General features: G+C 61.9%; 8 protein-coding genes across 8 annotated transcripts; 4 read left to right on the forward strand and 4 right to left on the reverse strand.

The window, feature by feature from the left end:
* The first annotated feature begins 327 nt into the window (after nt 1–327).
* Nucleotides 328–3,684, forward strand: GGTG_13079 (hypothetical protein). The gene is made up of 4 exons (XM_009230981.1): nt 328–1,196; nt 1,262–1,886; nt 1,993–2,090; nt 2,173–3,684. Exons 1-4 carry the CDS (start codon nt 685–687, stop codon nt 3,548–3,550), a joined length of 2,613 nt encoding a protein of 870 aa, XP_009229245.1. The 5' UTR covers nt 328–684; the 3' UTR covers nt 3,551–3,684.
* A 64-nt stretch (nt 3,685–3,748) lies between these two features.
* Nucleotides 3,749–5,419, reverse strand: GGTG_13080 (hypothetical protein; the record flags this gene model as incomplete). Its single annotated transcript, XM_009230982.1, has 1 exon — nt 3,749–5,419. One exon carries the CDS (start codon nt 5,417–5,419, stop codon nt 3,749–3,751), a length of 1,671 nt encoding a protein of 556 aa, XP_009229246.1.
* An 845-nt stretch (nt 5,420–6,264) lies between these two features.
* GGTG_13081 (endo-1,4-beta-xylanase) lies at nt 6,265–7,897 on the reverse strand. The gene is made up of 2 exons (XM_009230983.1): nt 7,183–7,897; nt 6,265–7,103 (listed from the first exon to the last, which is right to left on the reverse strand). The coding sequence occupies exons 1-2, from the start codon at nt 7,544–7,546 to the stop codon at nt 6,382–6,384; spliced, it is 1,086 nt and encodes a 361-aa protein (XP_009229247.1). The 5' UTR covers nt 7,547–7,897; the 3' UTR covers nt 6,265–6,381.
* On the forward strand, nt 7,716–8,141 carry GGTG_13082 (hypothetical protein; the record flags this gene model as incomplete). The annotated part of the gene is made up of 1 exon (XM_009230984.1): nt 7,716–8,141. One exon carries the CDS (start codon nt 7,716–7,718, stop codon nt 8,139–8,141), a length of 426 nt encoding a protein of 141 aa, XP_009229248.1.
* A 1,721-nt stretch (nt 8,142–9,862) lies between these two features.
* GGTG_13083 (hypothetical protein) lies at nt 9,863–12,121 on the forward strand. Its single transcript, XM_009230985.1, has one exon. The coding sequence runs from the start codon at nt 10,004–10,006 to the stop codon at nt 11,621–11,623; it is 1,620 nt and encodes a 539-aa protein (XP_009229249.1). The 5' UTR covers nt 9,863–10,003; the 3' UTR covers nt 11,624–12,121.
* Nucleotides 11,833–14,223, reverse strand: GGTG_13084 (hypothetical protein). The gene is made up of 2 exons (XM_009230986.1): nt 12,555–14,223; nt 11,833–12,474 (listed from the first exon to the last, which is right to left on the reverse strand). The coding sequence occupies exons 1-2, from the start codon at nt 14,067–14,069 to the stop codon at nt 12,133–12,135; spliced, it is 1,857 nt and encodes a 618-aa protein (XP_009229250.1). The 5' UTR covers nt 14,070–14,223; the 3' UTR covers nt 11,833–12,132.
* Nucleotides 14,224–14,769: 546 nt separating this feature from the next.
* On the forward strand, nt 14,770–16,583 carry GGTG_13085 (serine/threonine protein kinase). Its single transcript, XM_009230987.1, has 2 exons — nt 14,770–15,706; nt 15,787–16,583. The coding sequence occupies exons 1-2, from the start codon at nt 14,921–14,923 to the stop codon at nt 16,579–16,581; spliced, it is 1,581 nt and encodes a 526-aa protein (XP_009229251.1). The 5' UTR covers nt 14,770–14,920; the 3' UTR covers nt 16,582–16,583.
* A 497-nt stretch (nt 16,584–17,080) lies between these two features.
* On the reverse strand, nt 17,081–17,407 carry GGTG_13086 (hypothetical protein; the record flags this gene model as incomplete). Its single annotated transcript, XM_009230988.1, has 1 exon — nt 17,081–17,407. One exon carries the CDS (start codon nt 17,405–17,407, stop codon nt 17,081–17,083), a length of 327 nt encoding a protein of 108 aa, XP_009229252.1.
* Between the last annotated feature and the right edge of the window lie 31 nt (nt 17,408–17,438).

Here is a 17,438-nt window from a genome sequence, read left to right on the forward strand (position 1 = left end):
GCCGATTGCTGGAGCTAGGTGTTCCATTTGGTTGAAGTCCTCTGTGCGTCTTCTGGGCTTGCGGGTTCGTGGCGAGCGCTTCTGTTGACTGATGCGTGAATTCTCGACAGGAGCGGGGATGCGACATCTGGATACTGAACTGATCCCCCATCGCCCGGCGGGGATGGTAAGCAAACGAGCCTGCTTACCTGGGTATGCAAATGATTGGAAGAAGAGACCCTGTTAGGTGGGGCCGGCTTGCCCCCGCAGCTCCATGTTGGTTGGCCCATCCCTGGTGTTCCTGCCACTTGGAGTCAACATTACGAGGTTCCATCCATGGATGGCATAGGTATGCTCGCTGGCGAGCGTCGGTTCCTTCGAGGCAGAGCAGCTCTGCCCAGAACCTCGTGGGGGCGCACAGCTTCCTGTCTCAAGCTGCCCCCCGCGCCGCAGCCGGACCTGGCCCCGTCAGCCAACTGCAACCCTACATGAACCGCGACGACGTAATCGGCCGACATTGGAATATCAGCTTTGCAGTCCAAACAGGCTCCTCATTGGCGGCACACACCGGACGCCCACTTGCGGCAAGCATCATGGAAGGATTTACGGGAGTAGGCGCCGTTAGACGCTAGGGCTGAAGAATAAGGACAAATATATCAGGTTGGCCTGATCTCCCGGCTAATATACCGTTGTGCTTTCGGCGCAATGCCTTTATCCTTCCTCCTAGGCATTCCTCATCGAACGAACAGCACTAGCTACGCTATGGAGCCTTTGAGCATTGCAACCGCCGTGGCCGGTTTTGCTGACGCGGCTATGCTCGTCGGAAAAGGCATCCGGCTCCTGCGTACCATCTCAAACGTCGATTCCGACTTCCGCAGTCTCCTCAGCGAGCTCGATGCCCTACAAATCTTCGTTGACCAGGTTTCCCGAGTAATCGAGGAGATCTCGCAGCCCTCCATGAAGGCTTCTGAGCCCTCCCTCGAGCACCTCGAAGCTGTCCTTTACCGTCTTGTGCAGACTACCAAGGAGCTCGAGTCGCTGGCAAAAGACCTGGTCTCTGGCGCGGAGGGACACCTCGGCCGGGAGGGAGGGACCAAGATCTCAAAAGTCAAGTGGCTGAAGCACAGGTCTGCGACTACGGCGCTGCGCCAACGCTGCCGCAGCTCGCGCGAAGATATGAATTCTCTCCTGGGCCCTGTAGGACTTTTGCTACAAAGGTGACGATTCCGAGTCCGTTGAAGCTAATGGCGAACGTCCTGGGCTGACATAGTCTCGCGCGTAGTGCACGCCATGCCCAGTTGACGCTCAGGGTCACTGAAGTCCAGGCCGCCATCACACAGGTCATCAACCAGGCAGCAAAGCGAGCAATGAAAGAAGCGGTGACGCCTGCTATCCAGCCCCGGACGACCGTGGCCGCATCCGCCTGGGGGGCGAGTGAGAGTCACAGCAATTCGGCGAGCTTCGATGCATTTGCGGTAGACGCCTCCGCCGCCAAAGGTTGTGGCTATAGGTGCCGATGCCGATGCCACATAACATCGCGAATCCAGACACCTTCCTGGCTGTGCTCGATTGTGGGCGAATACCTACTGCGGTACAATGCAGTCCCCTTCTTCGACAAACGGCCGTGTGACTCGGCAAGTTGCCTTGCGGGCACGAAAAAGTTCATTCGCCTACATTTGCATTTCCCTCCCTGGCTTCTGCGCAGCGCCATCCATGTTGCCCTGTTGTGGCATGCCTTTGGCAGCCCAGGAGCTACAATGTTTTTCGCCGTGTCCAGACCAATATCCTTCGGTCCAATTTGGGCAGCAATCCGTTTCAATAACCTCAGTCGACTTCGTCAAGAGTTATCCGCCGGCGAGATCCTCCCGACCGATATCGACAGCACAACCGGTGAGGCAATACTGGCAGTAAGTTCTATATGGTTTGAACATTAGCCTCAAGTCACCTTTGAGGGAGAGGTCCAGGTTTGCAGCTTGCCTACGTGCTAACCACGCGCATGCGTCGCCTGACAAGCCGGTTTTGCGCGAGTGTCCCGACAATCCTGCTGTCATCAACATCTTCATCGAGTCCTGGAAGCATCACCTGCCCAGGGTCGTCGGCAGAAATGGACTGTAGGTGTCTTATGTCTATCTTGAAGGCAAAGAGGAAAAACGCGAATGTGCCAGGACTGACAACTTTGATCCACGAGAATAGGTCTGCCTCAGGCATAGCCCAAACGATGCTGTGGAAAACCCCTCAGCTTTCCGCCGAGGTGAGGCGAGCTTTAGAGCGCATTGTTACCCTGGCCTCCAACCATTCGCCGCCGCCTTCCTTGATACGCGACGCAATTCTTGGGATTGGCCCTGTTGGTTTGGGCAAAGCTCTCGAGATCGAGCCTCGCAACGTCAACGTCCTAGATTGCTACGGACTGTCCCCGCTCCACTGGGTCGCGTACCGTAACGATGTGGCATCAGCTCGACTCTTGCTGGAAAACAAGGCGAAAGTGGAACTCAAGGACATGCCGCTGGGGCGAACGGCGCTACACATCTCGTGTCTCCTCGGCCTTTTCGACTTGGCACACATGCTACTCTGCCATGGCGCCGACCCAAATTGCGAAGACTCGATGCAGATGAACCCCTTGCACTATGCGATGGAGTTTCCCGATATCGTCCGGCTCCTTCTGGATTTTGGCGCGCTTCCAAACGGCTCCAGGAGGCTCGAAAGGGCCCCTCTGCACTACTTATTCGGCCTTCGAACGGGTGCCAAGGCAGGGGAGGCCATAACGACCATCGCCGCCGCCGGTGGGGACACCAACCTTAAATCCCCCCTCGGCGTTTCCACCCTTGACCTTGCCGCTGCGTGGGGGGATATTAATGGCGTGGAAGCCCATTTTCTGTGTGATGCGCGGCCTGATCTTTCGGGCCTGGGGTTGGATCACCTATCCCAGTGTGGGTGCTACTCCATGAACCTGCAAGTCATTGAAGCCCTCAGGGGAATCGCTGGTCGTATCCAAGTTGACATTGACTGCCTGGGCAGTACGTCACTGGCTGAGCTGCTGCAAGGCAGGATGCAGTCCCGGTGGCCGATTGAGGTCCCCGAAAGATTCCCCCGCTTCCTCAACCCACAGCAACGGACCTTCCCTCCTTTGACGTACATGGCCGTCTACAATCTCAACGCGCTGATTGTGGAGATTAGGGAAGCCAATTGGTCAGCTGGCTTGTTTCTGGAGTCAAGGGGAAGGCTGCTGGCGGGTGGTTCACATCAGAAACTCAAACGCTGGCTCGGGAAGCAGCTTCTGCGCATGCAATACGAGCCGAGCAATGTGGATCGAATCTGGGATGACCTCGACGCGGTTGGGTATCCGTTAGGTCTTGGTAACCCAGTGACCGACTCCAATACCAGCCTGCCCAGCAGCGGTGAGGATACTGACCCCTGGGACGGAGAACAGTGGGCACAGGCGGGACTCAACGAGGGGTCTATCTTTGGATTCGACAGTTTGTTCGGAGAAGATGAAATCGGCAGCCCGGGCATTCTTATAGGCACCCCCGACGAGCCAGAAGGGGACGAAGACGAGTTTTTTGACGCCCTGTAAGAGTGTGCGAGTCTGCCAACCGCTCGCCCCAGCTAGTCTGTCTGAACCATGAACCAGCATACAGCTTAAGAGAAATAATAATAAAAAAGGAAATAAAAAAATAGGGATGACAGAGAGCTGTCACCAGCGCCGAGCAATACCAAAAGCTTCGTATCTTGTTTACAAAGGGTCTTGAGCACAGGTATGTCGCGCCGAGCTCTAAGCAGGACACACCCAGCTCGTCGAGTTGTTCACGTCGCCGCCCTTGTACTCTGCGCGACGGTCAAACAGACAGACGGGCCGTTGCGGGGGCGTCAGGCTGATTGGGGTCGAGGTTATGATCTGCGACGGCCCCCGCGAGCCGCCGCCGCCGCCGCCGCCCTCGACCCAGTCGATCAGCGCCAGCAGCGCGTTGGTCTCCTTGGTGTAGTAGGGGACGTCGGGCACCAGCAGCACGTTCTCCGGGTTCTGGTTCGCGCCGCCGAGCCACCAGGGCGCCTGGCCGTTCGGCTCGCTCAGGACGCAGTGGCCCATGGCCGGCACCTTGAAGTAGCGGAAGAAGTCGGCCACGTCGCCACCACCGCTGCCGGCCAGCGCCGCCCGCGTGCGGACGTACAGGTCGTCGCTCGACCCCGGCGGGATGACGGCGTCGGCCAGGCCGTGGTACATGATGATCTTGCCGCCGCGGGCGCGGTAGGCGGCCATGGCGGCGAGGCGGTCGGCCGTGACGTTGCCCGGGTCTTGGCGCTCCGAGACGAGGCCGATGCGGTCCTCGTAGACGTTCCAATCGATGGGAGGGTTGGTCGGGTTGAGCGGGTCGGTGCGGTCGAGAAAGTGCAGCTGGTACTGCGTGTCGAAAAAGTTTAGGGCGACGAGGCTGGTGAAGACCGTCCAGCCGCGCTCGCTACCGGGGAGCAGGGCGCCTGGGAAAAAAAGGCGGCCGTCGATGGTGTAGTTGCCGTACATCAGCTTGGCGATCTCGACGTGGCTGGGCAGCAGGCACGTCGGCGGGGCCTGGCCGTTTTTGCATAAAAGGTCGTCGACCGGGGGATGGCAGGCCTCGGGCCGCATGATGATGCTGTCGCGCGGGTCGTTGGGGACGGTGGTGGTGTCGCAGGTGCGGACGGAGAGCTGGTATAGCAGGTCGAACTGCCACGTCTCGTTGAGCCGGTCGGCCGCGGGCCGGCTGACCTGCCACGACCCGACCTTGGCGACCCAGGGCAGGTAGTGCTTGTGGTCCCAGGCGGGCGCGCCGATCAGCACGCCGTCGAAGGCGTCGGGCCGGTCCTGCACCTGCTTGAGCCCCTGGCGGCCGCCGGTCGAGCAGCCCATGTAGTAGGCGCGGCCGAGGTCGCGCTGGTAAAAGCCGCGCGCCATTGATTTCGCAATGTCGACGGAGAAGTCGAGGGCGCGGTGGGCAAAGTCGGCGAGCTTGTCGCGGTCCTCGGCCCAGGTGAGGTTGAGGTCGTCGCGGACGTACTCGGCGTGGCCCGTGTCGGTCGACACGGTGGCGAAGCCGCGCGCGGTGCCGTAGACCAGGTCCGTCCAGGTGATGTTGGGGAAGTAGGCGCCGTTGCCGACGGCGAGGAAGCGGTGGGCGTTGGCGGCCCACGCGGGCGCGTCGGGGAGGCCGAGCCCGAAGGCGAAGACGCTGCTGGATCCGGCCGGCCGGACCGACACCTCGACGTAGCAGTAGGGCAGGTTCGAGCCGGGGGCGTGCCTGAGCTCGGGGCCGTACCGGATGGACGCGATGGAGGATGGCCAGGTGGGGGAGCCGGTGAAGGTGGCCGCGACGCAGCGGTCGGCCTGCCGTCCGTCAAGGGTGGCGGTTGGCGATGCCGAGGCGGCTGTGGCTAAGGCCACGAGGCCGAGGAGGATTTCAAACGCCATGGTGAGGTGTTGGATGGGTGGGTGACTTGTCTTCCGCTCAACTAACAGGGAGTCTGTGATCTAGCGGCGAGCGCGTGGCCTCGGTTGAAGCCAAGTCTGAATATTCTGTTCGTTTCCGTCAGGTTTTATAGCACACCCTGGCTCTACTCCCCATCGTTTGATGATGGTATCCTCGCCATTGTGCTTGGGGTGTTCAGCCGGCATAATTACGGCCGTGATATGATGGTGAAGCACATCCCAGCGAGCTGCGGCACCTCTGAGATGGTGTGGCAGCATACCAGTGCTGGCTGAGCTGTGGGGGGTCACTCACGTTGCCAGACTTCCAACCAAAAAAAAAGAAAGAAAAAAATGCACATTAGAAACGTGGTTCGGGAGGATGCAGGGCTGACGTGCTGACACAATGCGCCGCTCCCTGATGGACCACGAGGCTGCTAAAGCCGCTCTTCCACGCCTCGAACGTCTCGCATTTGGGCTCGCACTTCAGAGTTGAAGCTTGTGGGGAAATCACGTCCTCATGCATTAGGCGTCGGGAGGGTATATGAGGCAAGCATCTGGCACACTGGGCCTTGAGAACCATCACCAGACCGCGAGCGAGCGCTTGGTTCCAGTTATGTTCATGGTTTGGTACTGGGTTGATGAAAACAGCATGCGGTTTGTGATGTGCTGTCGTGAGATTTGTCACAGACTCATCGGCTCGCGCCTTTTGCAATTCTTTCATCACGAGACCGACGGGCGATGCGGGAATAAGAGGTAAGCTCTCCAGGGGAGACTTCAGGGGTTGGAGTTGTGGAGATTCCTCTCCGGGTGTGGAGAGAAGGTGACAGAGAGGCTTGGGAGGAACAAGATGCGGTTAACGTCCAGGCTTGTAGATGATTGCCTAAATACAGCATATATACGGCACTACTATGCATTTAATATTTACAAGACAGAAACACGGCTTAACTCATGGAAGCCCTCTCCCATCAAGCCTCGACCCTCGCCGACCGCTTCCGCCCGCGGCCGGCGGCGGCCAGGACGTCGCGGACGCGGTTGTAGGCGGGCTTGGGGTTCAAGTTGCGGTCGAGCAGGGTGGCGTCGCCCTGGCCGGGGAAGGTGGAGGGAACCCACGAGTAGGCGTCGCTGGCGCCCCAGATGGTGATGCCGACGCAGCGCTGGACGGCCAGGCAGGCGGAAACAATGCTGCCGTAGTCGTCGGCCTGGCGCTGCAGGGCCTGCGAGTTGGTAGGGAGGCTCGAGTGGCGCACGTCGACCTCAGTGTAGGCGACGTCGACGTCCTTGGCCACGAACTGGTTCAGCACGCTCGCGAGCTGGTCGCGCGACCCGGTCTGGCCGACGATGAAGTGGCCCTGCAGGCCGACGCCGTCGATGCGGGCGCCGCCGCGCTTGATGATGTCGACAATGGCCAGGGCCTGGCGCTGCTTGTTGCCGGCCTGCTCGATGTTGTAGTCGTTGTAGTAGAGCTTTGCTTTCGGGTCGGCGGCGGCGGCGGCCTTGAAGGCGATGGGGAGGAAGTCGGTGCCGAGCACGCGGTAGAAGACCGAGTTGCGGAAGCTGCCGTTGTCCTCGAGCGCCTCGTTGACCACGTCCCAGGCGTAGCACTGGCCAGCGTAGTGGCCGGCGACGTTGCTGATGTGCGTGTTGATGACGCGCGTCAGGGAGTCGCGATTCCAGTTGCCCGACGAGACTGGACGTGGGTGTTAGCGATGGCGAGCCTGACATGCGGGTGCCTTTATACAGATAGGTATACAAAAACAAAAACGTACCCCATCCTGGGAGCTGGTTGTGCCAGACCAGCGTGTGGCAGCGCAGCATCTGGCCGTTGGACTTGGCAAAGCTAGCAATAGCGTCCCCCTGGCCGTAGTCGAAACGGCCCTGCTGGGGCTCGGTGAACTGCCACTTTTGCGTATTGCCGGCCGTGATGAAACCGAAGTCGGCCTTGTTGCCGAGGATGGGGCGGTAGCCGCTGTTGTTGATCTCGGGGTTGTCGACGGCGGTGCCGAAATAGAGCTTCCCGGCCGCCCGGGCTAGCTCGTGCAGCCGGCCGTTGGGCACGGCGCCCACGAGGCCGGGCCCGGCCACCAGGAGCCCGGCCAGGACGGCGCGGAGTGAGAAGCGGTTTTCGGGCATTGTGGTCGGCGGTTTCGGACAAGGAGCCGAGGGAGGGAACGGGGGAGTGAGGAAAACTCCGGTTGGGCGAGGGATGGAGGCTGCCAAGTCCAGGACGTTTCACAGTACTATAGACCGAGGCGGTCTTTATATACAGAATTCCCCTCACGCCTCACCATGGCCACTGCCCATGGCCATTGCCCAAGGAAAACATGTTTCCGTGTCTAGCGTAGGCAAATTCTCCGAGATCCTGTCCCCGCGTGGCATCCCAGAGCCGATCGTTCAAGCGCCAGGCCCGCATCGCTGCTCGACAAGGCCCTCGCTCGGCGGTGAAGGCCCGTCTCTGGCGCGGATAAAAGAGACGGTGCAACCTCTGGGAGCCCGGAACCCAACGCTGGGGAGGGGGCTCTGCGACGTCAACCCCAAGACTGGAACCCCGAGACCGGACTCTTTCGAGGGCAGCACCCAACGGCACGCGGCCAAATGCCGGACCGCCCACGGCAATGCAGTCTCCGGCATGCCAGAATGGGCAACCCCACCGATGGCACTGCTCCCAGATCGAGCCTCCACGTGCTTGGATCTGGTCCCGTCGGCGTGGGGTGTCGGGCGCGGCTGAATGCCATGATGCATTGATGACATAAAAATCGCACCAACGGGGAAGGGGCGCATGGGGCGCATGCACCCCGCGGCGGGGAGAGCTCTCCGTTCCTGGAATGCTAAAAAACAAACAAGGTCGACTAAACATCAGACGGTGCAGCGATGCTTGATGTGGTCGGATTTTCACCTGGCTGAGCTCAGTGGACACAATGAACACGAGGTGGCCCCTCCGCCCACGGCACGCCTCGACCTTGCGGCGGGACGTTGCTGCTCCTCGAACGATCAAGGCGTGATGCTTAATTCAAAGACATTGGGTGGTCCGTCCGGCGTCATGTGCGCACCCAGACATTGGCTGGTGAGGTCCTGTTGATTGGTAGAAAAGGGGTGGTGGAGAAGGGGAGCTAGGGCGGGAGTTGGTTGGCACTGTTGGGACGAGTGGTTGAAGGGGCCAGTGGTTAAAGTGGCCAACCAATGTGTGCAGTTTGATTCGATGGCATTTTAGGCGGAATGCATTCCTTCAGGCGCTCGAGGCTAGGCATTGGCCGCGGGAAAGCAAAACACACGACAACACTGCACGGATGGGGCGCACGAGTTCAGCGTGAACGGTGCGTTGACCCAATAACGTTGGAGAGGTTGGAGTCGCAGCGACTGCTCAGAAGCAAGACCTGAGCTGCTCAAAACCCTGCTGGCAGTTCCGCGGCCCGTCTTGGAGAAGGCTCGGGGTCTGCGAGGGACTGGTTCCACCCCAGGGCCCACCCAGTACCCACCACGGCTGACCCAGCCCGGGGGCGCATTTGGCCAGGAATGGAAATTCCCAACAGCAACGGATGCACTCTCCCCTCAGCATGCCCGGCTTGGAGCATCGGTACAACACGCCATGTTCGGTATTAACGACGGCACAGAGGCGGGTAAGGCGATTCGGCTGGCTGGACGATTCCAGAAGGCAGATAACGCAGCATTTCGCTGGCGCTCGTGTCCCTCTCGGCTACAATCAGCATGGCCTGCTGTTGAGGGGCCGTGCAGGTGCAGTCCCAGCCCCCAGAGATGAGGCGTGGGGTCGCTACCCCCCCAACCACCAGGCCAGGAGAATCTGTGAGCACAGATGCGCACTCTCCTTCACTGGATTGCAGAAAAGTCATGTCTTGGGCCCGGCATCGATCGTGATTCTTTGCATGTGAGGGTTCATCTTGGAGGGTTCATCTTGGAGGGTTCATCTTGGAGGGTTCATATTGGGGGGCGGACCCACGGCTGGTAGAGCAGATGGCACAGGCTGATTGAGCAGTGAGGAATGCGGCACAGGCGACGCACATATGCGGGTGATATTAAGCACCAGGAACCAGGCACCAGACGCCGCGGGGAAGGTTGTACTAGCACATCCCCAGATAGGGCTACCAACCCTCTTTGCTGTACTGTGGTTGTACATCTTCTGGAAACGACCTGCAGGCTGTCATCGCAGCTTTGATCTGCCAGTGTTTTGGCCTCGACGCAACGCGAGTTCCCGCTTCGACGCAAACCAGGGTCGTCTTGTACATTTTTGCACGCATTCCGACGCAGACGCCACCGTAAAAGTTACAGAAGGCCTCTTGGGTGGTACCTTCTCTGGCGCTCCTCTGGAATGCCCAGCGTTCCTGAGCGGCAGCCCCACCCAGGGGCTGTTGCTGTGAAACGACATGAATCGAGATAATAATAGCCCCCTGCGTCAATGCCACGGCCCCTTGTTGACCTCCACGTGATGTCGTGCCGTCTGTGATTTCCCCTCGCTCATCTTTCTACCAGCCACTCTTCACTCAAAGGCCAGTCGAGCCGGCTCTCGACAACGTCCTCGCAACAAGAAGAAAAAAAAGACACCTCCCTCAAGGGCAGGCAACCAAAAGCGAAAACATGTTCAGCAAGCGCAAGAGCGTCGACTGGACGAGCCAGCGGCAGTCCTCTCCCTCCTTCAGGGAGAAGCTGTCGGGCTTCGTCCGGCTCGGTCATGGGTTGGCCAGGAAGCCGACCTTGTCGCTGCTGAGGCAGTCGTCGCGCGCCGAGCGTCCGTCGATGGACGAGCGGCCCGCCGCCGCCCTGCCCCAGGTGCAGATGAAGGACTTTGGCACATCGCGGCTCGAGATTGACCTGCAGAGCCTCGAGGCCTTCCGCTGCCTGACGCCGCAGGGGAAGGACCAGCAGCAGCAGCAGCAATCTGCGAGCGGCGGCAAGCCCGGGTCGCCAAATAAGCCAAATGGCCTCGTCTCCAAGGCGGCCACGACGACGCCCATCGCCGAAATGTTCTCCTCGAGGCGCTCCGCCATCTTCTCGACCGCCACCGTGGTTGTCGCCGTGCCGTCGCTCGCAAAGTCGTCCCCCGCCCTCGTCGTCGAGCTGCCCGCCAACAAGCCCGGCCGCGTGACGGTCGACGAGCGCGCGCCCGCCGCCACCCGCGCCTCCTCGATCAGGTCACGCGCGCCCGCCGACACTATTATCCTTGTGCCGGCCGACATGGGCAGCTGCCGCAGCCGCGCACCCTCGCGGGCCAAGCACGGCGCCAGCTCGTCCATCGTGACGGTCGAGATCGTCGACTCGAGCCAGGGCCAGACGCACACGCCGAGGCCGTGGCCGCCCCCGGAGCCCGAGACCCCGGCCAGCCGCGCTCCGTCGAGATCGCAGCCCCGCGAGCCACGTCGCGCCGCCTGGGCGCCGTCGACCGCCGGCCCGCCCGCCACCTCGACGGAGCCCATCGTCATCTCGGGCCCCATCGTCCGGTCGCGCCAGAACTCGTTGGCGACGGCCGCGGGCCTGCAGTCCCGCCCCGGCAGCGCCGACAAGCGCCACTCGACGCCCGCCGCGCTGCCTCCGTCGCTGACCATCTCCACGGCCCCCGGCCCGCAGGGGGCGCTCTCGGCGGCTGACAACAGCAGCGTCCCGCCCGAGCGGCGGCGGCGGTCGTGGCAGCCCGCGTCGGTGGCGGGCACCCCGCGATCGTCGGGCCCGCCGTCCGCGTCGGCGCCCTGGCAGCGGCTCGAGGCGGCGCGGCGGCCGTCGGCGCGCCTCGACTCGAACCGGCTCGCGTGGCTGCGCGACCTCGAGGGCGGGCGTAAGACGCCCTCGGGCGGCGTCAACAGCGACCTGCCCGTGCTCAAGAAGGTGCAGGGCAGCGTGGCGGACAAGCTGGCGCGGTTCGAGAGCAAGGGCCAGCCGGCCCAGGCGCAGACGCTGCCGGGGACCCCGCTGGCGCAGATGGTGCCGCTCAGCCGGTCCAACTCGACGCGCAGCCGCACGTCGTCGGTGGCCGACACCTTCATGTCGACGTCCCTGACGGGCGGCGGCGCCCCGACCACGGCGCGCTCCTCGCTCGACAGCCACCGCGCCTCGTCCGTCTTCTCGCACTACGACGAGTCGTTCCGCGAGAAGATGGAGCGCCTGACGGCAAACGCGACGCAAAAGGTCGAGGACCAGGGCAAGCCCGACACCACAAAGATCGCCTCGACCTTTGTGGCGGTCGACAGGGGAGTAATGCATTGAGAGATCAAGAGTGTCTTGTGTTTTTTGGGCTTCTTGTCATTCTGGGCAGGCGATTTTGTGTTTTTGCATAACAAATTTTATTAGCACAGCAAGGGCGTTATGGACGGTTTTTATGTTTTTAATCAGCGCGCTAGATCAGCACCCAGCATCACTAAATTGGATTTTTTCCTTTGTGTCATACTCGTCACAGTCCTGGCCAAGAATGTTGCCTGGTTTTCAACAAACATTGCCTACTTTTTGGAGTTGTGAATTTGGAGAACCGTCTGGAACGGATTGACGGAACGCGAAGTCGGCCTATCTATAGTATTGATATGCCGGCGCTAATACGAGCAGAGAATGCCCCAACCGTCCGAACATGAGGCGGGCAGACCTTTGCAGGGACTCGCTGGAGGATAGTAACGAAAGTATAAATTATATATGGTTGGAGGATACAGTATAACCGCATAGAACAATCGGTTCTGGAGGGCCAGACCAGCGCTCCTTGTCTCTTTCGACATATCCCTCAACGCCTAAGCGCACGCGCACAAGTTAAACCGCGCGACGCTGGGGTCGTGGTCCGACACCATGTTGGCCGTGTTCTGCCAGGTGTTGACGTGCACGTGCTCGAACTGAGACCGGTTGCCCGACGCCAGGGCCGGGCTCACAAAGGTGTGGTCGAGCTCCTGCATGCTCATGTCGAAGACGTACGAGTAGCGCTCCTCGGGCGGGATGCCGACCACGGCGTCCAGGTCCAGCAGGCCCGACCTCTCCATAAAGGCCTGCAGCGGCGCGACGGGGACGAACTCGTTAAAGTCGCCGGCCGCGATCACGCGCGCCTTGGGGTCCTGCGCCAGGATCTGCGCGACAAAGTCCTGGAGGGGGCAAGAAAGAGGCAGTAGGTTAGTTTTACTGTTTGTCCAATCGGGGCGATTTAACTGTTTTGACAACTTACGGCCGTCACCTGCGCCTGCTGCGTCCGCTTGTCCACGGCGCCGTTCTCGGGCGTGCGCGGGTCCCCGTGCATGGACGAGCTGCCGCCCTTTGAGCTAAAGTGCACGTTGACGGTGAAGAAGACCTTGCCGCCCCGGAGCGGCCGCCACGCCGCCGCGACGGGCTTGCGCGTCGCCTGCCACGCGGCGCTGGCCGGCTCGACGCGGCCCGGGTTGAAGGTCAGGCCCTTTGCCCCCGGCAGCACCTCGGTCTTGTCGGCGCCGGCGGCGGCGCCCTGGTTCGCGTCCACGAGCGCCAGCACGTCGGGCCGGTACAGGTACGCGGGCCGGATGTTGCCGCCGGGCTGGCCGCCGTCCTGGTTGTCCACCGGGTCGACGGCGGCCCAGGTGTACCTCACGCCGCTGAGGGCCTCGACGGCGGCGACCAAGGTGCTGAGCGTCTTGTTGGCGGTCACGGTGCCGTCGTTGGCGGCGCAGCTGTCGTCCTGGATCTCCTGCAGGAACACCAGGTCCGGCGTGCGCAGGTGGTCGACCAGCTGGGCGGCGACGCGCGGCATGTGCGCCGACGTGGCGCACAGGTTCTCGACGTTGAAGACGGTGACGGTCACGCCGCGGCAGTCGCCCGTCGAGTTGAGCGTCGTGGGGCGCGGGTCGTAGGGCAGGCGGCCCGTCACCCCGACGGCCGTCAGGGGCAGGATGCGGTAGAAGCCAAACGCGTACGTGACGACGCCCGTGACGTCGGCGAGCCGGTCGCCCACCTTGGTGTCCTTGGGGTTGGAGGTGCCGTCGAGCGGGCTCCCGACCAGGATGGCCTCGGGGTTGCTGTCGGCCGCCGTCATGGTCAGGCCGCCGCGCGCGTTGCGGCCCGTGGCCGGCCAGTCGCCCACGACCCAGTGGTCGCCGAAGTTGTTGGGCCGGTTGAGCGACGTGGGCGCCCGCACCGTGACGAGCTGCCCGATGAGGCTCTCCCAAAAGTCGAGCCCGTACCTCGTCGGGTCCAGCACCGGGTTCTTGTCCGTCAGCAGCGCGGCCGCGTTGGGCACGCCAAACACGTCGCCGCCGTCCAGGGACGAGTACTGCTCCGTCGGGGGCTGGGGGGTGTCGACGCCGACGACGAGCGGGGCGGCCGCGTTGCCCGACGAGAGCACGCGCACGTTCCTGGGCGCCGTCAGCTCGGTCAGGAACAGGTGCTTCGCGTCGGAGCGGTACTCGAGCACGCGCCCGTCGACGGCGATGAGGTCGCCGACGCTCACGCCGGCGCCGACGTTGCGGTCGAAGACGTAGAGGGCCTCGGACGTCAGCGGGCTGTCGTCGGGCCGGTCCGAGCGGATCCAGAGGCCGTTGGGCCCCTTGGCCAGCACGACACCCGTGACGTTGGCGACGGCCTGGCCTTTCAGCGGCGACACGAAGCGGTTGCCGTTGATCTCGGCCACGCTCTGGGCCAGCGCGGGGGCGGCGGCCAGGGCGGCCAGCAGGGCCAGGGCGGCCGAGGGGAGCGACAGCTTGGCGGTCAACATGGTTGCGGGCCGGGAGGGAGACGCGCTGGAGGGAGGAGGGACATCAGGACGGCGTCGACGCGGCACGCGGCGCCCGCTTGGATTTATCTATGCAACTCCATGCGACAAGGCTGATCGCTGTCTTGTCCCCGCGGCGCCCCACAGGCAAATGACTTGCACATGTCGAGATAGGAAGCTGTCAAGCTCGGGCTGCGGGCCCTCGAGGGGCAGTTGGACGGTGCGACGGGGCGCTGATTGGCCGGCAGGGTTGCAGGGCCACTCTCAGGCGAATTGCCAGCGCGGCCAGCGCCAATGAGACGTCGCAATCTGCTGGCGTGGCCAGACGAGGGGTCTTTATCAGCCGCTGGACCTTCCCTCCTGGGCGCCCGAAGCCGGGCTGAGGACAGGGGCTGGTCGTCCTGAGTCGCTGACTGGAGGGTTGGAAAGCTCAAGATCTTGGGTGCTGCAGGGGTAGACGCTGGATGGGAGAAGGTGGCTCCAGAGTTCCATCTTTCATGCTGTAGCCTCACGCATCATCCAGAACAGACTCACCCCGACAGTGGAAGAGGTTCGACTATGTTTCTTGTTGATATTGATATTGGGACTGATGAAGCTGCACAATCCTTCATTCTCGTCTCCATTGAGGCTTTTTTTGTCATGCTGAGAATCCGGCCGAACCTCCTCCATCAATGTACTGATGCAACCCACATTGACTTCCAAGCAAGAACTTCAAACTTTTATGTGCTTTGAGTGCTTGCCATTGTCTTCAACGACGCCCAAAATGTATAAACTGTTGCCCTCGGCTTGTACACCAGGCAAGACTGCGATGGACATCTACCAAGGAAAGCCCTGAGCAGATCCAGCCATCAGCTATGGCTCTCGCCAACGATGCCCTCTTACTGCTCTCGCCCTCCCCATCGCTCGGCCGGGCCTCCCCGTCCTTCAGCAGCCGGGCCACGGAGATGGTCAACCTCGCAGAAAACGCACACCTGAGACTCGGCCCGGCTCTCCACATCGGGGCCCAGCCATCCAAGTGGGCAAGCAAAGCGCCGGTCGTCATTGCATTCCTGGGTTCGGATGAGAGGCAGTGCGACGTCGTCATACGCGGGCCGGGTATCGAGCCACTGCAGTGCGCCTTCCTGCGCCACCCGGGCAACGGCGTCGTCGTGTTCGTGGACTACTCCCAAGGCGAAACCAGCCGTGTAAGCCATACCGAGTACGGCCCGAAGCGCAAGCACAGGATGATGGCCCTCTCCCCCAAGCTCAAGACGAGCATCAGAATGGGCGCGCCCGCGACCAGACGAATGCGCTTTCTCATCTCGTGGCCCGACAGCCCTTACCCCAGGCCGCTGGCCAACGATGCCTGGCGCATGGGTGAGCTGCTGCCGCCTAAAAAATGGGTCCCCCAGATACGCACAGGGTTCGAGCTCATACTGCCCTTCTTAGACCGGCGCGGAGATGGTGAAATCCGTTACGAAGAGCTCGGGGCCGTGGGCCACGGAGGCCGCGGGCTGGTGAGCAAGGCGGTCGACGTGGATACGGGCAACCTTCTGGCTGTCAAAACTGTCAGAAGCGGCGATTCGACACCTCGGAAGGAACAGTCGATTGTCCGCCAGGAGCTGCGCCAAGAAGCCGCGGTTCTTGGAAGGTGCCGGCATGTGAGTTACAGCCCAGACGAACAACCTCGAGACGCGCCATCCATGGGCGAGCCTTTTACTGACCTGCCCGCCATCCAAAGCCACACATCGTCGAGTTCATGGGACTGCAGCACTACCAAGGCTCGCCGGCGCTGCTTATGCAGGTCAAGGAGGGCGATATCAGTGATCTCACCCAGTGGGTTCGCAACGACCCTCAGCTCAAGCCCGACATCTACTACCTGGCCGACGTCGTCAACCTCCAAATGCTACGGGCGCTCGACTTCCTGGCCAAGCAGGGCCTGGCGCACCGGGACGTCAAGCCGAAGAACATCCTCTTCGTCTCGGGCCCCGTCTCGGGCCCCGCCTCGTTCCACTTCCAGCTGACGGACTTTGGCGGGGCCAAGGACTGGGGCGATACCGGCGAGGACGTCGGCGCCGGCACCCCGTGCTACATTGCGCCAGAGCGCATCTGGGAGAACCTGGAGGCCACGTGGTCCAGAAAAAGGAAGCATTATCGCAAGGAGTTCTGCAAGCAGGACGTCTGGGGGCTGTTCGTGACGCTCCTGTGGATAGTCGAGGGCGACGGCCTTGTCGTGACCCATCTCGCCCCGGCCATAGATCGCTTCTACGCCGAGATCGAGCAGTCAGATACGAGTCCGGACTGGCGCAATGTCATGTCCAATGCGACGGCCGACTTCTACGACACGACCCAGACTTGGGGCCAGAGGGTATGCCCAAGAAGTGCGTGGGTGCGCATGGCGCAGCTGAAGCCGGAATATCGTGCGTCTGCCGCGGAATTGTTGCGTATCGTATCGTCGCAAGCGCCGCCGCCTTCCTTACCTTCGTTTTTCCCTAGGCTGCTTAACTCTTGGAATCGGCGACAACTCCCGGCCTGAAGACGCTTGTGACCTGACGTCACCGACATGACATGACATGACATGGCATGACATCCACCTAGGCCCTGGGGCGCCGTCTCCCCACAAGCTGCACGATTTGCGCAGAGCATTGGGGCGGGCGGACACTCGAGGAAGCAATACGTGGTGATGACATCACTTGCAGGTTGCATGATCTCAGCCAAGTCGAGCTGCAGCGGACCTGTCAAACCAGGTTTGGCCGCGGCCGCTCCGCTTAGAATGGAAGCAAGCATTGCCCAACCCGCCTCGCAATGGGTCGGGTATTGAGGAACGAGCCCCTGAGCTCACTGGCCGAGATAGGTACACATGCATGGGAAGCGGTTCGCGGTGCGCCCACTGGCCACTAGCATGCGAGAAGCTCTCCGACTTGCCACGGGCAGCTGCAGAAGGGAGGGGTGACTTGTGGGGGAGAGCAATGTTGTAAAAGATAGCAGGCTAGTGACTCAACAGTGTTTTTTTTTTTTTGTTTGGCCAGCCCGTCTCAGACGTTACCTGCTGGGATCTTACCTGCCGGGTCCAGGTCCTCGGTCCTACGTGGTTGGCCCTGACAGGGAAGAGCGTGCATGGCCGCCCCGTTCTGTGCTTCCCTGTAACCCCCGCGTGTCGTCTCCTCAAAGGCAGGGCGGGCGGACGAGAACCAGATGGTCGGTGCTCGCGTCGAATCGCGGCTCGAGGTTGCCAGGTCATCGGCCCCACCCAACGCCAGCCAACCCGCAAACGGTTGCCAAGTCAGAGCCCCTTTTTCGACCCAATAGGCGGTGTAAGCGAGCGGTGGCTGCTCTTTTGAGGGGGGTGCCACGCCCGCCATCAACACGGCCTCTAATATTCACGAGGGGGGA

Source organism: Gaeumannomyces tritici, assembly GCF_000145635.1.
Source record: "Gaeumannomyces tritici R3-111a-1 unplaced genomic scaffold supercont2.10, whole genome shotgun sequence".
Taxonomy (NCBI): domain Eukaryota; kingdom Fungi; phylum Ascomycota; class Sordariomycetes; order Magnaporthales; family Magnaporthaceae; genus Gaeumannomyces; species Gaeumannomyces tritici.

What these genes read in the sequence shown, in the direction of transcription:
- GGTG_13081 (XM_009230983.1), bottom strand. Translation starts at nt 7,546, where the DNA reads ATGCCCGAAAACCGCTTCTCACTCCGCGCCGTCCTGGCCGGGCTCCTG. An exon ending in CAACCAGCTCCCAGGATGGG is followed by an intron (nt 7,104 to 7,182) that starts GTACGTTTTTGT and finishes ACCCACGTCCAG; the next exon opens with TCTCGTCGGGCAACTGGAAT.
- GGTG_13084 (XM_009230986.1), bottom strand. Translation starts at nt 14,069, where the DNA reads ATGTTGACCGCCAAGCTGTCGCTCCCCTCGGCCGCCCTGGCCCTGCTG. An exon ending in AGCAGGCGCAGGTGACGGCC is followed by an intron (nt 12,475 to 12,554) that starts GTAAGTTGTCAA and finishes TGCCCCCTCCAG; the next exon opens with GACTTTGTCGCGCAGATCCT.
- GGTG_13083 (XM_009230985.1), top strand. Translation starts at nt 10,004, where the DNA reads ATGTTCAGCAAGCGCAAGAGCGTCGACTGGACGAGCCAGCGGCAGTCC.
- GGTG_13085 (XM_009230987.1), top strand. Translation starts at nt 14,921, where the DNA reads ATGGCTCTCGCCAACGATGCCCTCTTACTGCTCTCGCCCTCCCCATCG. An exon ending in TTCTTGGAAGGTGCCGGCAT is followed by an intron (nt 15,707 to 15,786) that starts GTGAGTTACAGC and finishes CGCCATCCAAAG; the next exon opens with CCACACATCGTCGAGTTCAT.
- GGTG_13079 (XM_009230981.1), top strand. Translation starts at nt 685, where the DNA reads ATGCCTTTATCCTTCCTCCTAGGCATTCCTCATCGAACGAACAGCACT. An exon ending in CCGGTGAGGCAATACTGGCA is followed by an intron (nt 1,887 to 1,992) that starts GTAAGTTCTATA and finishes TCGCCTGACAAG; the next exon opens with CCGGTTTTGCGCGAGTGTCC. An exon ending in GTCGTCGGCAGAAATGGACT is followed by an intron (nt 2,091 to 2,172) that starts GTAGGTGTCTTA and finishes CCACGAGAATAG; the next exon opens with GTCTGCCTCAGGCATAGCCC.